Source organism: Lampetra fluviatilis, chromosome 14 (assembly GCF_964198595.1).
Source record: "Lampetra fluviatilis chromosome 14, kcLamFluv1.1, whole genome shotgun sequence".
Lineage (NCBI taxonomy): Eukaryota > Metazoa > Chordata > Hyperoartia > Petromyzontiformes > Petromyzontidae > Lampetra > Lampetra fluviatilis.
Window position 1 is genome coordinate 12,281,015 of NC_136288.1, and position 18,368 is coordinate 12,299,382.

Here is an 18,368-nt window from a genome sequence, read left to right on the forward strand (position 1 = left end):
ATGGATGCTGTTTCGTTTCAACGCTGGGTAATATATGTATCCTGGTTGTCCTGTTATTTTTCAGACAAACGGTTTTTGCCAGCGCGGATACAGCATATGTGCTGGCCTACTCGATAATTATGCTCACCACAGACCTGCACAGCTTGCAAGTAAGCAAACCAATTAACTTCTTTGGGACCGCCCAGCAATCACGAAATTTAACTCGCCTGAGTGTTGTCTTTATATAAATACAATTTCCGGTATCATTCATTATCTGCTGACCACAACGGTGTTTTAAAAGCGCATTAGCCACGCCAAATCCACCAAGGAGTGATATTAGCTCCCTGGATCCCCACGGGAATTCTGTGGTTTAATAATCAGCCTGTCAAGGCGTCGTGTGTCATCGTTTTCCCAAGTGTCTCAGGAATATACTTACAGCTCCACTTTTAACGATCCACCCCCATCACCCGCGACTCAATCAATTGTAAAATTGTCAAGCTTCTGGGTCGCCATTTAAGGATCAATACGTTTTTTCTTCTAATTTATACAGTCTTGTTCTCCCTCTGTGTACGTTAGAGTTCCATATATACCGCGTAAAATGTTTTATTATTACATGTACGAATCTATATTCGCCTATTATGAGCACAAGAAACCATTTAAGCTGATAAATCGAAAAACCTTTCCTGTGCCCACTATTTAGTCCTGCATATACGCAAACAAAAGGAGTGTACGGCATGCAAAATCTCGTGCGGCTCTTGCAATAAAAGCTTGACGCGCGGGCCCCTTTGCAAACAGGTGAAGCACAAGATGTCTAAGGAGCAGTACATCAAAATGAACCGGGGTATCAACGATAGCAAAGACCTGCCTGAGGAGTACCTCTCCTCCATTTACGACGAGATCGCCGGCAAGAAGATTGCAATGAATGAGTCCAAGGAGTTCGCCCAAATCTCCAGGCCGGCCAAGCCCAGTAAGCTCCCCCCCCCCGATCTCGCACGCTACAGATTTATGCTGGAGATTCTTGTGCACATGGTAGTGCAAAGTCACGTAGGTAAAAAATAAATAAATGAAAAGCAACTAAATTAGAAAGCGACGTTTCGGAGGCAACACAAGCTTCCGTCTTCATGTACCACCGTCTTCAGGTTCATTTATTTTTTACCTAAGTGACTTTACCGAAAAAAACTAAGAGTATGAATCCTTGCAGTCACGAAAACTTCACATCTAGAATTAATGGTAGTGCAAGTTTTGTTCATGGGCACAGATTAAGGCTCGATTTAGCCAACAAGGGAGTGGTGTGGCAAGCACTGTACCCGACCTCCATTGTTTACCTGTTCCTGTTATTTACATGCCTTTGTGAGGTACTCAATTAAGGCTGGGTTCAGAATCGTCAAAATCGGCATCTTTGTTTGTCCTGGAGAAATCCGATAAACTATGAAGCTCTTTTTCACATTTATCCAGCAGGGGCACGGGGTCAGAACGTTGCAACAACAAATAATTGGAGTGCAAAGTATAGGAAAGAAAGAAAATTACTAAAAATGAATACGTTAAATAGATAAAAGTATGCGAGTTAAAATGAGTATTGACTTGAGGAAGGCATGAACAGGTTCAGATGCCACTTGTACCCTACGTAGCCAACCGTGCAAATCGGAGGTGCGCGATTGATTCTCACTCCCAAGCGTTCTTCGCCCCCTTCCTCCCCCCCCGCTCGCCACGGCACAGACGTCGCGAGCGAGAGGCAGCGACGGCTTCTCTACAACCTGGAGATGGAGGCCATGTCCAGGACTGCCAAGGCGCTGATGGAGGCCGTGAGCCACGTGCAGGCGGCCTTCACCAGTGCCACTCACCTCGACCACGTGCGACCCATGTTCAAGGTGGGAGGGGCGGGCGGGCGGGGAGGGGTGCTCCATCTCGTCGTCGCCCCCCTCTTTTTTAAATCCTTTATATGAAGTTCACTTTCTTGCTTGCTTAGGACCGTGCAAATCTTTCGGTCGTTTTTTAACCCACTTCCCGTGATCCAATCGAGCTGACATTTTGCACACAGACTCGTTGTACGTGACAATTTATTTTCGTGAAAATTTTTTTCCAAAATTTTCCACTTTTTAGGATTTTTTTTTTCATATTTAATTTAAAATACCAATGTGATTAAAATGAAACTCTTACTCAAGAAAAACAGAAATGAATAATAAAATAAAACCGATGCCACGCATATAAAGGATTTATAGTGAAAAACTTTGTTTTTACGGGTTAATTTTTATTCCCAAAGTTTAATCCCGGTTGCGCAATCGGCGTGCTGTCGTGAGATGAAAGATCTGTTTGGAACTCTCACGTGGCAGTGCGTCCATCCCCTGGTTAGAGAGAGGTCCGCTGAAGTGGATATTACGGAACTGCATCTAAAATGTGTTCAAGTGACCTCTTATACACACTAGTGGGTGAGAGGGACGCGGGGCACTTTCCCACCTGTCCTGGTAGAGAGGGAAACATTCATAATAAAGGTTTTTGGGTTAGATCGCTTAAATATATAAATGTGTCGTTTAAACCCGCCACCACCCGACACAGCCAATTAGTAAGGGTTGTCACTTAAACAGAACGTGGCCAATTTATCACTAGTACAGCATACCGGTGTGTTGGAGAGCCAAGCCACAACATTTACAAACTGAGTACGACGTTTCGCCAGTAATTACAACTAGCTTCATCAGGCGACAGCCAGATTTGTGGAGAAGTCTTACTGTTTCGTTTCTTATATAGAGGCATAGATGCGTGATCTAACCCAAAAACCTTTATTATGGATGATATTGGTCGCGAAAGCCTACGTGTTAAACAGGGAAACATTCGTTACATGCTGAACAAACCAATACGTTTATTTGTCCTAGCTGGAATTTAGCCAAATTCAGTGTGAGGCCAGATTTTATTGGTGATGTTTTTGTGCATTCATTGGCGAGTGGACTTAAAGCATCAACTCCGTAAACTTGGGAATGCAGTTAACACATTCAGTTGGCTGTCCAAATTCGAACCCAGGCTCTCAGCGGTTTCATCTCAGCACCAGTTGGACCATATAAAACCCAGATTCACTTTTAAAGCCATTGCCTGTTTTACAATTGCTTTGTACAATCACAACATGCCCTTGCAAGGCATTCAAGCAGTGTTCGCAGACTCTGAGTAGGTTCTTTTGCGTAATGCCAGCTGCCTTTATGTCGGTTACAGTCACTTAGTAGTTTCTCCCTTTGTGTCTATCTGCCCAGAGGTTACTTGTGAAAGCATGCATCTCAAACCCTTGAAAGAGTGCGTTTGTAGAGAGTGTGCAGTGGGAGAGCGAGAGTCAAGGAAGGGAAGGGTTGGAGTACAAGCGAGTGTATAATCTACCGGCGCGTGTGCAGGCGCCTAAGCCATACTCCATCGAGAGTCAACTGTAATTTAAAAGCTTCGGCTGTCTGCGGTGTGCAGATAGATAAATAAATGAACTGCTGCAATAGATTTCGATAAACATAAAACATAATAAAAGAAGCTAGTGTTGCCTCCGAAACGTCGTGATTTTTATTTTATTTTTATTTTACTTTTATTAATTTTAATTTTTTTAACGACGTGACTTTACCGAAAAAACCTAATAATATGAATAATAAAATAATAATTTTATAATGTTTTATTTTTGTTATTTTATTATTTCCCTTCTACGTCACTTTACCGAAAGACCCAAGAAGATGAATCCCTGCAGTCACGAAAGCTTAAAATTAATTATTTTATTATGTTATATTTTTATTATTTTATTATTTCCCTGCAGTCACGAAAGCTTTAAATCGAAATCTATTGTAGCAGTTCATTTATTTCTCTATCTGCACACCGCAGAAAGCTGAAGCTTTTAAATTACAGTTGACTCTCGATGGAGTATGGCTTAGGCGCCTTGTTAAAACATATAAAATAAATATTTTATAATGTTTTATTTTATTTTATTATTTCCCTTCTACGTGACTTTACCGAAAGAACCAAGAATATGCTGCAATAGAGATTCTTTTCTTCTGAAATATGCCAACTTCCCTCGGCTTGCGTGCGTGTGCAGCTTGCATGGACGCCGTTTCTAGCGGCGTTCAGCGTTGGCCTGCAGGATTGCGACGACACCGAGGTGGCCTCGCTCTGCCTGGACGGCATCCGCGGGGCCATCCGCATCGCGTGCATCTTCCACATGCAGGTGAGCGCTAGACTAGGGGACAAGGTGGGTGCTAGCCTCGGGGACAGGGAGAGGTGTGCACTAGCCTGTCTAATAAGAGAGGAGTGGTCGGGTAATCAAGTCCATTTTTTTGTTCAATTGAGTCTTTGGTTATTAAACGTGTCTGGAGGCAACTATGTGCTTTTGCTCTACAAAGCTGATGATTTAGCAGTCACTCATGTCCAGTCACTCGCTCACTGGCGGTCAGTCGCCTCATTATCACTCTTCTATCGCTACTACCATGGTTATTTTTCCCCACTAACTTCACTTATTGATTCCTCCACCCATATTCAGAACTTGGTCTACCAACTGCACTTGAGTTGTCTCCATTTTGTGTTCAACCAACCAAGCTACAGGTCAAAACACTTATTGCTTGTGCCGAGCAAACCGTGGTTTGAACCAAAAGATAGTTAATCGATCGCCGTCGTCGTTGCAGCTGGAGCGCGACGCCTACGTACAGGCCCTCGCTCGCTTCACGCTGCTTACCGCCAACTCGGGCATCACCGAGATGAAGCAGAAGAACATCGACACCATCAAGACGCTCATCATGGTGGCGCACACCGACGGGAACTACCTGGGCAACTCCTGGCACGAGGTGAGCTGTGCGGCGCCGCTGCGTCCCCACGCCCTACGAATATCATCGCGCGGCCCCTGAGTCCGTCGGTGAATCTGTCTTGTCTCAGTACGATTTCAAGTTGAAGCTTTTGTTTGGTTTTAATCGGTCGAGAACTCGAAATAACAGGGTAGTCATCGCTTGCAAACTTGACCTGGTCACTAATTTGACAAACGCAAAATAAATAAAGTACGGTGATGAAACGTATAAATCAGAGCAAAATCAACTTTGTCTTTTGGGAAATCAAAACTATTGCACGAACATAAATCAATATTTAATTATAAATTCCTTCTAGCATGATTCGGCTCGGGCAGATTATTTTTGGATGGAGATTGATGTAACGGTGGTACCCCTTCAACTCCCGCTTACCAGCGTGGTGACATCTGTGGTCAAACAACCCCCACGACTAGGACAACATGTGGAGCGGCCTTCATTCGGCAGTGGATTGTTGATGGATCACAAGTTTAGATAGAGACCCATTTATTATATTGGTCCGGTTATTGCCAGTCTGGCTCATTGTTTAATAATACACTTGCATAGCTGATCATAAACAAAGCCCTGTATATTTTCTGAACAAGATATGTGTTTGGCAGCAACATTCAGTTCTTGTGCTATGAAATCTGAAACTCTATAAAGTTGGATGTAAGAACTTGTTAAATTGTAACTGGGTGAAGGTTAACAATATGAAAAGTAAATCATTAACAAAATCCACTTCACGTGATGACTTTGACCTTGAGCGTTTATGAGGCAGCATGACCAGTACGTTTTGTCATACATCCCAAGCGATATCCTCCTGTAAATTAATCTTGAGAATCCGCTGAGTTTTTCCTGGGTAAAATAAGCAATGATTGTTTTTAATACTTAACTTTTTATCCCAGGCGTCACCGGCTCGATCTCCGAGCACGGTAGTTGAAACAATGGGAAAGTTTCTGAACGCAACCTGCCTCTGTCCACCCAACACCACCACAACGAGTCGATCAGCAAGTCGTGTGGTGGTGTAAAGTGTGGGTACTCCCACATCTTACCATTTTAGGATAGCCACTGGAGCTATGCACTTTAAAATCTAGATTGAAAACTCAATTATTTGGAACTTACATATGTGTTTAGGTTATGTTTATATTTGTGTTTAGTTCAACATACGTACACACAAGCCGCCTGGCCTGGGTATAAAAGTAAGCTAATTAGCATCTAAACTTCACTTTCGGAGAGGCCCTTCCAGCAATAGGAACCTGAGCAAGCAATTGCTGCGATTCACCTTTTTTATTATGATTCAGGATCCTGAAGTTTCCCAGAGTTCATGGCCGATTGTCCCCGTACTACCCCCCCCACCCCCACCCAGATTCTCAAGTGCATCAGCCAGCTGGAGTTGGCACAGCTGATTGGCACGGGTGTGAAGTCGCGCTACATCACGGGGACATCCCGGCGGCGCGAGGGCACGGCATCTGGCGCAGGCATCACCACGGACGACTTCACCGGCCTCGGTGAGAGACTGCGCCACCACCACTCGTCCCACCACTCATCCCGCCACTCCTCCCACCACTCCTCCCACGACTCATCCCACCACTCCTCCCGCCACATCCTCCCCATCATTCATCCCGCCACTCCTCCCGCCACATCCTCCCCACCACTCGTCCCACCACTCATCCTGCCACATCCTCCCGCCACATCCTCCCCATCACTCGTCCCACCACTCATCCCACCACTCCTCCCGCCACATCCTCCCCATCACTCCTCCTGCCACATCCTCCCCAAGCCACTAGAGCCGCCTTGAGCCAACCACGCAAATGTTAATGACTTGTCTGCTTGCTTGTTCTTACGAGTGAGATTTCCAGTCGGCTTGTATGTTAACATATATACATCGGTTGATTCACGATTCAAATCTTTGCCATGAGGTATGCATGCAAAGTCAAAGATATGTTGAATCTACAGCTATTTTAATGGAATAAAATGTACAAGCATATAAGTTGCAATGAATCGATTCTTTATTATTTAAATGTTTCCTAGTTTTTATAAACATTTAAATTCCCAATGATTGATGCGGACACAATCGCCATATCCATATGATCCTTCCACGCAGCCTTTCCTCTCTCCGGCACATTCGCCGTAGAAACCTCAATGAATTGGGATCGCAGTCGCGGTTGAGAGATAAGCAATATGGCGAGAGCGAATCCTGTGTGCTGCGATGACAGGCCCGCTGGGAGGTGGGAACGTGGACCGGAAGCAGATCGCCAGTATCCAGGAGTCCATCGGAGAGACCAGCTCGCAGAGTGTGGTCGTCGCTGTCGACAGGTGTGCGCTTGCAACTCAACGAGGACGAATTCTTCTGCTGTGCGCTCGCAAAGCGCTTATTCCGGAGCATCATCGGTGTACGCTTTTCGGACTTATGAGCTGCTTTCGCCGATTGCCGTTGACTTTTTTTTGTCTTGCAGAATATTCACTGGATCCACAAGATTGGACGGGAATGCTATCGGTGAGATCGCACTGTTGTATTTTACAAGCCAAAGGAATGCCGAGTGAAATATTTCCCTATTTATTTTCTAAAATCCAGTTCGCTTTGTTGAATTACAATGTCGGAATTATACCGACTTGATTTTTGTTGTTGACTGATGTTCAGGATTTAATGCGACCGAACTCATTATGATTGATTGCCTCACCCACAACGAAGGTGAAGTCGTTTTGTACTTGTATAGCCCTTTTGTCAATTCATTGCTGGGTGAGGGTCTCCACACGCAGTACAGCTCAAAGGGAGCTTAATGGACCGTACCTCAACGTGCTGATCAAAGTGGTGTGAAGGCGGGGAGATAAACGAAGTAAAGTACCGTACCAAATGTAACGTTGCTTCACTGCCTTCTACTTACAACGTAGCCCCGCACCTGCCTACAACACCTGTTGTTATACACAGTGGGCGCCCATCCTTGCGCCGTCAAGGCTCAACCTAGCTAAGCTTCCGAGATGTGACGAGCTCTCGGGTTTTTAAATCATTACGATTCAATCACCAGTACTAAAGTAGAATTTATCAGAGGATTTGTTTTTCAGGAGGTTCCTTGATTCAGATATCTTTTGGCGATAAAAAAGCGATAATTTTTATTTTATTTATTTAAATATAGACAACGGCTTTCAAAACGGTTTTGCGTCTGCTCCCCGCAGTGGACTTTGTACGCTGCCTGTGCGCCGTGTCGATGGACGAGCTGGCGTCGCCGTCCCACCCGCGCATGTTTAGCCTGCAGAAGATCGTGGAGATCTCCTACTACAACATGGGCCGCATCCGTCTGCAGTGGTCGCGCATCTGGGAGGTGGTGGGGGACCACTTCAACAAGGTGCGCGCGCCCCCCTAAGCCTCCTCCCCCGAACCCTGGCCACTGCCGTTCGTCGCTTACTCCGCTACTTTCCGCCCGGTTGAATTATCGCGTTGCGCGGGTACATCTTTTATATGAATATATATATAAATCCATCAAGAAAAATACGTTTTTATTTTGCCAAGTAAGACCCCGCTGAGCTCTATGTAGCTGTCTTATTCAATTTATTTTCCCAAGAGAGCTTCATTGAGTATCAAGACCATTTTTATCATGAAGATCCTGCAACATTTTCTCAGTAACAGCGATGTAGCCACGAGTAATTTAATTCAATATATAATATGCAGGTAATGTTTCGGTGTCGGGATGTTTGGCCACAATATGTTGCGTGTTATGTTTCATTTAGGAGATGGCGTCAACTGCCATGCGATGTTCTGATGCTGTTCAACATGACATTGAAACCAGGGGAGGGTTGACGATTAAGCGCTTCTTTGCGGTCACACGTGCCAACCTCCGGCGTGGCACATGCGTCGCGTTGCCTTTGCGCTCCAGGTCGGCTGCAACCCCAACGAGGACGTGGCGTTCTTCGCACTCGACTCGCTGCGGCAGCTCTCCATGAAGTTCCTGGAGAAGGGCGAGCTTGCCAACTTCCGCTTCCAGAAGGACTTCCTGCGGCCCTTCGAGCACATCATGAAGAGGAACCGGTCAGGAAGCACCCTTCCACAGAGGGGCGGGGGGGGGTGACCCCTCGCTCGTTCGCCTGTCGTCGTTGAACTTTTTGAATGACTTGCATTGCTTAGATTTTTTTTATTTCTGCAAGGGTTTGTATGCATGGGAGGGGGATACAGCGACGGTGTATTACCGCACACTGGACTTGCAATCCAGAGGTCGCCGACTTTATCTCCCTGTGCGGCATTTTAACAAACAACGGTGCAAGTTTATTAAATCCCCCCTGTCTCTGTCCGTCGAGCGGTATAAATGTCTACGTTACACTTGGTCGATCTGCATATCGCGTGTGGGTGGGGTGAGACTGTGTCTGGGTAAGATAAAACACCCTCTCGACGTGGTCTGCAGAGCTCCCTCTCGTGGAGACCCTTCGAACAGCAGTGACTTGAACAAGCAATTGCAGGGCTGTGCCTTTATATCTTTTTTCTTATTTCCTTTTTCTTTCACACTAATGTCACTAACACCCGGGTTGTTTTGGCTGTGGCGCGCAGGTCCCCGACGGTGCGGGACATGGTGGTGCGCTGCATAACCCAGATGGTGAACTCGCAAGCGGCCAACATCCGCTCGGGCTGGAAGAACATCTTCTCCGTGTTCCACCTGGCAGCGTCTGACCAGGACGAGAGCATCGTGGAGCTCGCCTTCCAGACCACCAGCCACATCGTCAGTGCGTAGCGCAAAACTCACTGACGCCAGAGTGGTAGCGCGCGAGCCCTTTGGAGTGCCAATGAACCGCCACAGTGGCGAGATGTTAACTACCTCGCCTGGTATGCAGGAGATCGTGGGTTCGATCCCGACCCTGATGCCTGTGTATTTGGAGTTTGCGTGTCTCTCTTCCCTGTGGTCGTGTGGGATTTTTCTCCAGGTCCTCCAGTTTTTTTCCTCCATTTTTAGAAACATGCCTTTAGAGTATACTCTTAGTTCTTTCGGTAAAGTCACGTAGGTAAAAAAATGAAATTAAAATTAATAAAAATAAAAAATAAATCTCACTTGATGCAGCAAATCTGGCTGTGGCGGGTCCCGCCTGATGACGGAGACTTGTGTTGCCTCCGAAACGTCGTGATTTTTATTTTTAATTTTTATTAATTTGAATTTCATTTTTTTACCCATGTGACTTTACCGAAAGAACTAAGAGTATGAATCCTTGCAGTCATGAAAGCTTCAAATCTAGAATTAATGCTTTTAGAGTTTTTGTCTGCTTTACATTTCCATATGATAAACCACTTCGTTGAGCTATCATTTGTGGCCAGGTTGCTTCTGAAAAAGAGCTACATAGCTAAGTGGGCCTTACCTGTCTTATAATGTTCGTGAGTTTGTCATGGACATTAGCATTTAAATTTGAGCTCACGAATCCGGGGCCGAAGCTTTCACTTGGATCGCTCACTCACGCCCAGCGCCGCCACCATCTCGAGCCTTGAACCACCGAGCTATGCAGCTGCTTGACTCCACTTGAGCATTTTTGTGAAACCGCTTGCCCCCCCCCCCCCATCCGGGAGCTCATTTTACAAAATAGTTCTTAAGGCGCGTGAACAATTACAAACGAACGCGTCATTATATTACATGAATGGTAATGCACGCTTGTGCTTTGTAGCAGGGTCTGTGCGTGCAATTGTTCACCATTCGTTTGAAAATGTCACGAACCTGAAAATTTGCAATGGCTTTCTGCGACTAAGATACTGTACTTTGCCATCATCATGATCATCATCACTCGTCATCATGTACAGGCATTGCTTAGGTAGGTGGATGGAAAAACATCTCCATGCCTTTTACTCTTCCCATCTTGTGTCTTCATCACTGCATCCCTGCACTCATTTTCACAAGGCCTCTTGAACTTCTGCCCTCCTGTGCCAACCACTATAATTGTTACTTCGTTAAATACTTAGCAAATAATTTGTTTCCAACGACGTGGTAACAGTGGCGATAGCAGCTGCAGACACCTTCACTTCAAGTTATTTTCCATTTTGCCTAATTGGTGCGCAGATAATCTCTTAAGAGTCCATTATTATACATATTGATGTTGGTGACTTTAGACATTCTGCAGGTCAACCTCAAGTAAATTTCTCTCGTTAACCGTACGTCACCGCCGTCCTCTTGATTTTTGTGTGTCTCTTCCCGCCTCCTGTGCCCTGCCCCAGCCACGGTGTTCGAGAGGCACTTCCCGACCACCATCGATTCGTTCCAGGATGCCGTCAAGTGCCTCTCGGAATTTGCCTGCAACGCGGCCTTCCCCGATACGAGCATGGAGGCCATCCGCCTCATCCGGCACTGTGCCAAATACGTGTCTGAGCGGCCACAGGTGAGAGCAAAGACAAAGATCCCCCCTATAGCCTGAACAGACTGTTTGGGCAAGTGCTGTTAGCGACTAGCACCTATGAAGGCTGGCAGGGCACACGAAGCGGGTGGTGCGTGGCCAGCACCATGCCTGGCCGCCTTTGTCTCCCCAGTGGTGGTGATTACACACCGCACCAGGTACTAATTTGAGGCTGAGTCGACCTCAGAGACGCCCAGGCTCGGTTCAGGTAATCGCTACCGGCATTGGCCGTGAGCAGAAATCGATCTCGGGTCGCCGGTTTCGTAGCATAGCTGCGCTAACCGCTACCCTCTCATACAACGCACAATTACGCATTTGCCAACCCACGTGCCGGCAACAGTGTGTCACTGCCTGTTCGAGCTGCTGCTTCAAAAGCTCAGTCAAAACTACGCTGCTTGTCAATAGCCACAAGTGACGCTCTCTCTGTTTCTCATTGCACTCGACTAATGATTCATGTTTAATGTTTTTGTTGTTTGTTCAGCGCTCTCGTAATGGTTTGCCTTGTTACGGCGCTGTATGAATTATTTTTATTGTGATTATCACATTGCACAAACACCCACCCACACACACACTTCGCCTGCATCTTTGTGTTAAAGCAAGTGAGATAGGTTGCTTGTTTGTGGTGCGACGCACACGCCGTCTGTTGTGTAAAGTAAATGCATCTGAGCATCTGGGCCCATGTCATCACGGTGGATGTGTGAGACAAGCTTGGAATTATTGCAAGGAAAATGTTTGAAGATATTTTTTTGGAGGTGATGCATTCGCAGTGGGTCTTCCCAATTAAATTACATTGACACTTGAGGTTGGCGGTTTTTAAAAGAGTTCAAATATAGTTGCAGAGATGGGGTGGTGGTAAAGATATTACATTCACACGGATTCGAACATTTAATTTGACTTATATTCAGACTTCCTCTGAGCACATGCGATAAAAAAAGAAATAACCCTCAGGCCTTTTGGCGTTCACCTGCAGAACGCTGCACGCGTTCATAATTCTTGTGTAGTCTGAGCGGGTCGTGGCAGGGATCAATCGATCGCTGTCAAAGTGGCTCAATGGCAATGGAGCAATACAAACACCCAATCTCTACAGCCGCACCGTGTAAGCATGGCTTTGTTGAAGTCCTCGAATGCCGCATTATAAGTAATTCTCTAACCGGTGGGTCACAGCTGCATGTTGACCGTCTCTTCTCACGGTTGACATTCTACGGTGACTTAATAGACAGCTGTGGTTTAACGTAACCCCGCTTGCCAATGTTTGACATCCCAAATTTTATCTGGGTTCCTCTTTTTTTCTCTTTCACGGCACACTTTCTTGCAACGTTGTTGGCCAAGCCTGCTTACAATCGCCAGGCCACTGCAGTTTCCCGAAGAGTGCTGTGGAGTGATAAATATTTTAAGGATTTTTATTTTGCACGTATATCTAGTGGCACTTGCTTATATGCCTCAGCATCTCAAAGCGCCGTACATCACATTCCATCTCATTCTTTCCATTTCCCCAACCGGCAAGTTTAGGCTTGGGGGACCCTCGGTGGAAACCACCGTACGTACGTACATTGCTCAAGGTGCTGCATGCGACCACCTGTGAAACTACTGGACATCTGTGGAAAAGAGCTTTATTGTAGCTCATCGGATTCCTCCAGTGTAAATAAATATTCTGATTATGATTCTCAGTGGCTCCTGGAGATATTCACCAAATTAATATGTTGGGAAGAAAGTTGAGAGAGGGTCATTGGGGTATTTCTAAATGGATCAACCTGTGCACATTCTTAACCCTGTCCCGTTCCGATGGCGTACGTTGCGTGTATGTTATCAAAGTGGAAATCTCAAATAAAATAGGTATCTTTACCGAGGCTCCCTCACGGACATGCGGGAGGGTGCATGGCACAGTTTGACGCCAGCTACCATGGAGTGTGGTTGTGTCGCTACAGTTTTTTTACGGTGCCAACAACCAGCGGCGCTACTACGCCTAAATAAAAAAACTGAACCGTTTGCGTGTTCCGAGATCCACAGGTGAACGGGACCCTCACCCTGGGTTAATGGGTTAATTGCACGCGGCTATTGATCTTTCTTGTCAGACATTCCGCGAGCACACGAGCGACGACATCAACGTGGTGCCCGAGGACCGCGTGTGGGTGCGAGGGTGGTTCCCCATCCTCTTCGAGCTCTCCTGCATCATCAACCGCTGCAAGCTGGACGTCCGCACCAGGTTAGCTGTGCACGATTGTCACATGGGAGTCGGGCAGGTGTACGTATGTGTGTTGAACTTTCTTTCGCAGCGTACGTAGCCAACCGTGCTAATCGGAGGAACTACATCAAGGATCACAAGTCGAGACGGCTGTAGCTTGAAGGGGCCATCTTTCATGATTTGATGATGACGAAGATATGTTGACTATGATCCTTGACCAGATCGCCCGCGATGCGCCCGTTCTTATCGGATTGCTAAAGGAGGGTTTCGGTGTTGAGCCTGTGCAAAGTGACCACCATCCATGGCAGGTCCTCCGATTTGCATGGTTGGCTATATACGAACTGTGCGAAAGTTAAACATTCATACAGAACAATGAATGAGCTTGCATAATGTGCATGCTTTTAATGTACGTTGATTACCATATAAATAAATAATCCCTCCCCCTACTTCGCGCAAGAAGAGGTCAAAAGTGATTTCATCACATCTACCCCTCTATTTAAGGAATGAAACAGTAGGATTTCTCCACATATATCTGGCTGTCGCCTGATGAAGCTAGCTGTAATTACTGGCGAAAAGTCGTACTCAGATTGTAAATGTTGTGGCTTTGCTCCAACACACCGGTATGCTGCACTAGTAACGAATTGACACGTTCTGTTTACGTGACAAACCTCAATAATTGGCTGTGTCGGGTGGTGGCGGGTTTAACGACACATTTATATATTTACGTGATCTAACCCAAAAAACCTCTTATGAAAATGTGATCGATGTTATAAATATATGCTGGGCTGCATTGTGGACAGCAGATGGCACTGCAGCAAAATCTATTGACGTGCTGTATAGCTACGCTCCCACTTCTCTGCTCCCTACCGTCCTAAACCGTGCTGACCAGTGCGGTTGAGTATTTTTAAATAACCTCCCACGACCTGTTTCACGTGGGGAGACGGGCATCCAGCTTTGGATTGACACGGGGTTGTGTATGTCAGCTATGAGTTGCACGGTTAATGGAGGGCAAGGAGTGTTGGAGTAATTATTGGCTTGAAATCTACTGCTCAATATTTAATTGGATTATTTGATGAAAATATGGAACCGCTTGCCTCCTGCAGTAAATCAGGGGCTCAGAATAATTTTGTGTGGCCTGTCACAAATTATATAGTGGAAGAACCTTGCTTTAAGGTTGTGCCCTGTAATTTTGGCTTTGTGTTGGGGGGGAAATAGTGTTTATAATAAACGTTTTTGGGTTTAGATCGCGTTATTTATAAATGTGGCGTAACCCTCCACCACCTGACACGGCCAATCAGCAAAAAAGTGTCACGTTGACAAAAGACAAATAGTTCACTACTTTAGCCCACCGGTGTGTTGAAGAGTGAAACGACAACATTTACCATTTTTGAGTACGACGTTTCGCTGGTAATTGCATCCAGCATCATCGGGCAATTCGCCAGAATGGTGACGCTCTGCTCTTGCTCCCGGTCTTAAATAGAGCAGCAGCAGCAGGGTGACGTCATCATTTAACTCATCAGGTGCAACGATTTGAGGCGGAGGGGGGGGGGGTTATATACTAGATTGGTAATCAGGCAATTGTTACGATGTGAGTTGTAGATTAGTAATCAGTTGTAATGTGTGTTATTGTAATTATATGCGACGTTAGTAGTTGGTTAATTAGTATTTGTTTCCCCTATAAGGAATTTATAAATAACGCGATCTAACCCAAAAACGTTTATTATGAATAATATTCGTTGCGAAAGCCTACGTGTTAAACGGGGAAAATAGTGTTCGCGTAAACCATTCCGTGATGGGTGTGAAGCCCACGTATGAACGGTGTGACTGTTTGAATCGTCGACTACAATGTGTGTGGCTCTCCACGCTTTTACGCAGGGGCCTGACCGTGATGTTTGAGATCATGAAGACGTACGGGCACACGTTTGAGAAGCACTGGTGGCAGGACCTCTTCCGAATCGTGTTCCGCATCTTTGACAACATGAAGCTGCCCGAGCAGCAGACAGAGGTGAAAAGCGTAAGGGGAAACATTTTTTTCACCAACTTTTTGAGGTGATGGGTCTGGTGAACAATCAATCGGGCAGGTGGCGTATCCAGAGGTTATTAAACCATAGCTTTTTGCAGGCTTAAGAGATTGACAAATAGTGGCATGCTTCATGTTTCTTTGTTTACATTGTTTAAAGATCAATGCATTTAGGGGGGGGGGGGCGGTTAGGCGGCTATGCTCAAAGCGCCCGGAATGATCTCGATCTCGTCAGATCTCGGAATTCAAGCAGCAGGGCTGAGCCTGGCTAATACTCGGATGGGCAACCACCGTGCATGAAACAGGTTGTTATCGGCTGCTGCAGAGGGGCAGTCCAGCACATTTATTGTTGTGCTGTACTCGTATGCTCCCATGCCTATGCTGCTCAACTTCACTGACCCGCACTAAACGGTATCTTGAAGTGTGGTCAAATAAACTCCAGTGACCCGTGAGCTATGGGGAAGGCCCCCTCATCCCACAGTGGAGTGTTGACAAAAGGGACTTAAGTATACATAGCATATGGTTCCAAAGCTCACTAATCCACAAATAATGTTTACGTATCTTATTCATGTTTAAAGAGAGACCAATTCAAACACACATTTGAAAGGAGACATTACTTCGGTCTGACATTTGCATAGTTTCAACATGAGAGCAGCGCATACCAACCTCTCCAAAAGGCAATATTTGTAAACTTAAAGCTTTCTTGACTACAGGAATTCATATTCTTTGGGTCTTTCGGTAAAGTCACGTAGATCGGTTCAAAGAAAATAACAAAAAATCTACGACGTTTCGATCACAACACAAAGCGATCGTCGTCATGATCGTCAATATTTGTAATTTGCATTTTTGCAAGCCCCAGGTGCCCCCGTCGGAAGCGTTGGCCACAGTCACTTAATTATCACAGTGCTGTGCTTCTCCACACAGCGGTTGATAGGACAGAACATGGGTGAAATGTTACAGCGGGAAAGATATTGCGGGAGGGAGGGAGGTTCGCATCACTGCCACTGGATACGCCACCAAGTGAAATCCACACCCGCCTGGACTTCCACGTCACTCGCGTTTAAACGGCAGCCTGGAACACAGCACTTCTCTTACATGATGCTGTTCTCTTGAAAAATAAATGTCGTAAAATAACGGTGTGATTTATTAAACCATTTACGACGCGTGCTGCTTTGACGTGCCAGACAGGCGTCTGTGAATTAATTATTGATTTTGGACAGAATGTTGGGATGGGACTATTGATTTTTTTGGAAGGATTTTTCAAAATCCATGTGGTGGGTGAATTTTTTTTGTGTCGTGTTGAGTGGATTACACTTCAAAGTATGTTTTATTTAAATTTCCAGCCTATATAGTTACATTTCAAATTGCAGCATATTCCCTTAATCCACAAATAAGATTGCAGTAAAGTTGTTCATTAATGCCCATGTTTAAGTTCGCCAGCCTTCTACAGTTCTACAACGTGGCTGGTGAACGCAACGGTGTTTATTTGCTCTGCACGCTCGATAACAGCTAACCTCCAGCGACGCCCTTCGCATCTGCCCAGTGTCGCTGCTGATGGGTTTTTTTACGCTTCGTTTGTCCCTCTTCCGGCGTCGTCGCTACCGACGTCTTTATTTCCCCTCCCCGCCCCACCGAGCAGAAAACGGAATGGATGACGACGACCTGCAACCACGCGCTCTACGCCATCTGCGACGTGTTCACGCAGTACTATGAGGTGCTCGACGACATCCTGCTCGATGACATCTTCTCGCAGCTCTACTGGTGTGTGCAGCAAGGTCTGTAAAATGCACGCGGCGACGATGACAACAGCAGCAGCGGCAGCAGCCATCGTTCGCCACCCACAGCGGCGGTGCCGCGGCGCTCATCCGGGGCTAGGTGCTTTACTTGGTAAAGAGGGAGAATGATTTCGATTTAAAGCTTTCGTGACTGCAGGGATTCATATTCTCGGTTCTTTCGGTAAAGTCGCGTAGAAGGGAAATAATAAAATAAGAAATAAAATGAAATTTTCACGACGTTTCGATTGCAACACAAGCAGCAATCATCAGGTGTAAAAACCACAGCAATTTTTCTTGCTGTGGTTTTCTTGCTGTGGTTTTCACACCTGATGATGATTGCTTGTGTTGCAATCGAAACGTTGTGAGGATTTAATTGGTTTCTTTTCATTATTTTATTATTTCCCTTCTACGTGACTTTACCGAAAGAACCAAGAATATAGGTAGAATGATGGCAGAAAGTAATTTGGCCACGTGGTTGCGAATGAGCTGATGCAAGAATGTCCGTCCCCCAGAGCAAAACAACACTAAGAGACGGCAAAACATTAAACCCAGAACTACAGCACTGCTGACTCTGTGTTCTAGCACCTCCGATTAGCACGGTTGCCTATGTATGGTGTGAAAGAAGTTCCGAGTATCATCAATACTTTGCTAGCATGTATGTATGATGATGAAAATGAAGTGACCAATTATCGCTACAGGAAATCCGAGGACAGACCCAGGCATTATGGGTTAACTGACCATGATAACTGGCAGATGCATCCTCTGCACTCCCCACTGTACCTGCTCGCTGTGTTTTAGCCACCTGGTGCTCTACTCATTGTTGTAAGCGTCGCTCCTTCACCCTAGGGCTAGGTGGGGGTTGGGAGGGGTGGGGCTGGTTGGGGAGGGGCTGGTCACCCCGTGGCGCCCTTATAAAACTCAACGTTTAACCTACTCACGCCGGCTTGTGCCCGCCCTCACAGTCGGCCATATTTGCGGAATACACCACGCCGCCGTTGACCCTGGCCATTGACCGAGCAACCCAACGTTCCTACCAGCTCCCTCCGCAGGAATGTGTTACCGGAGGAATTTGATGAGCTATAAAGCTATTTCATACGTCCAATATTTCACAGATATAACCTTAGCAGACCACACCTTCACATTTTGCAATTGTAATGCAAAAAATGATTGTTCACCTTTAGCACAGGAATGCGATGTCGACATGCTCCTCTCGTACTTAGTGAAGACAAGATGTTTGCAGTGATTGATAAATTGCATTTGCCAGTCGTTTCAAAGCA

The 18,368-nt window shown here is 46.0% G+C and overlaps 1 protein-coding gene across 4 annotated transcripts in view; it reads left to right on the forward strand.

The window, feature by feature from the left end:
* LOC144935875 (brefeldin A-inhibited guanine nucleotide-exchange protein 1-like) overlaps positions 1–18,368 on the forward strand; it is a 57,752-nt gene that overhangs the window by 30,549 nt on the left and 8,835 nt on the right. For all 4 annotated transcript variants that reach the window (XM_078862726.1, XM_078862722.1, XM_078862725.1 and 1 more), the window contains exons 18-32: positions 65–149; positions 775–946; positions 1,696–1,847; positions 4,028–4,156; positions 4,611–4,769; positions 6,127–6,268; positions 6,977–7,076; positions 7,217–7,257; positions 7,935–8,104; positions 8,633–8,784; positions 9,298–9,470; positions 10,939–11,099; positions 13,187–13,317; positions 15,172–15,301; positions 16,956–17,091. In XM_078862726.1, coding sequence (XP_078718852.1) covers positions 65–149; positions 775–946; positions 1,696–1,847; positions 4,028–4,156; positions 4,611–4,769; positions 6,127–6,268; positions 6,977–7,076; positions 7,217–7,257; positions 7,935–8,104; positions 8,633–8,784; positions 9,298–9,470; positions 10,939–11,099; positions 13,187–13,317; positions 15,172–15,301; positions 16,956–17,091 — 2,033 coding nt within the window. The remainder of the gene's footprint in view (positions 1–64; positions 150–774; positions 947–1,695; positions 1,848–4,027; positions 4,157–4,610; positions 4,770–6,126; positions 6,269–6,976; positions 7,077–7,216; positions 7,258–7,934; positions 8,105–8,632; positions 8,785–9,297; positions 9,471–10,938; positions 11,100–13,186; positions 13,318–15,171; positions 15,302–16,955; positions 17,092–18,368) is intronic.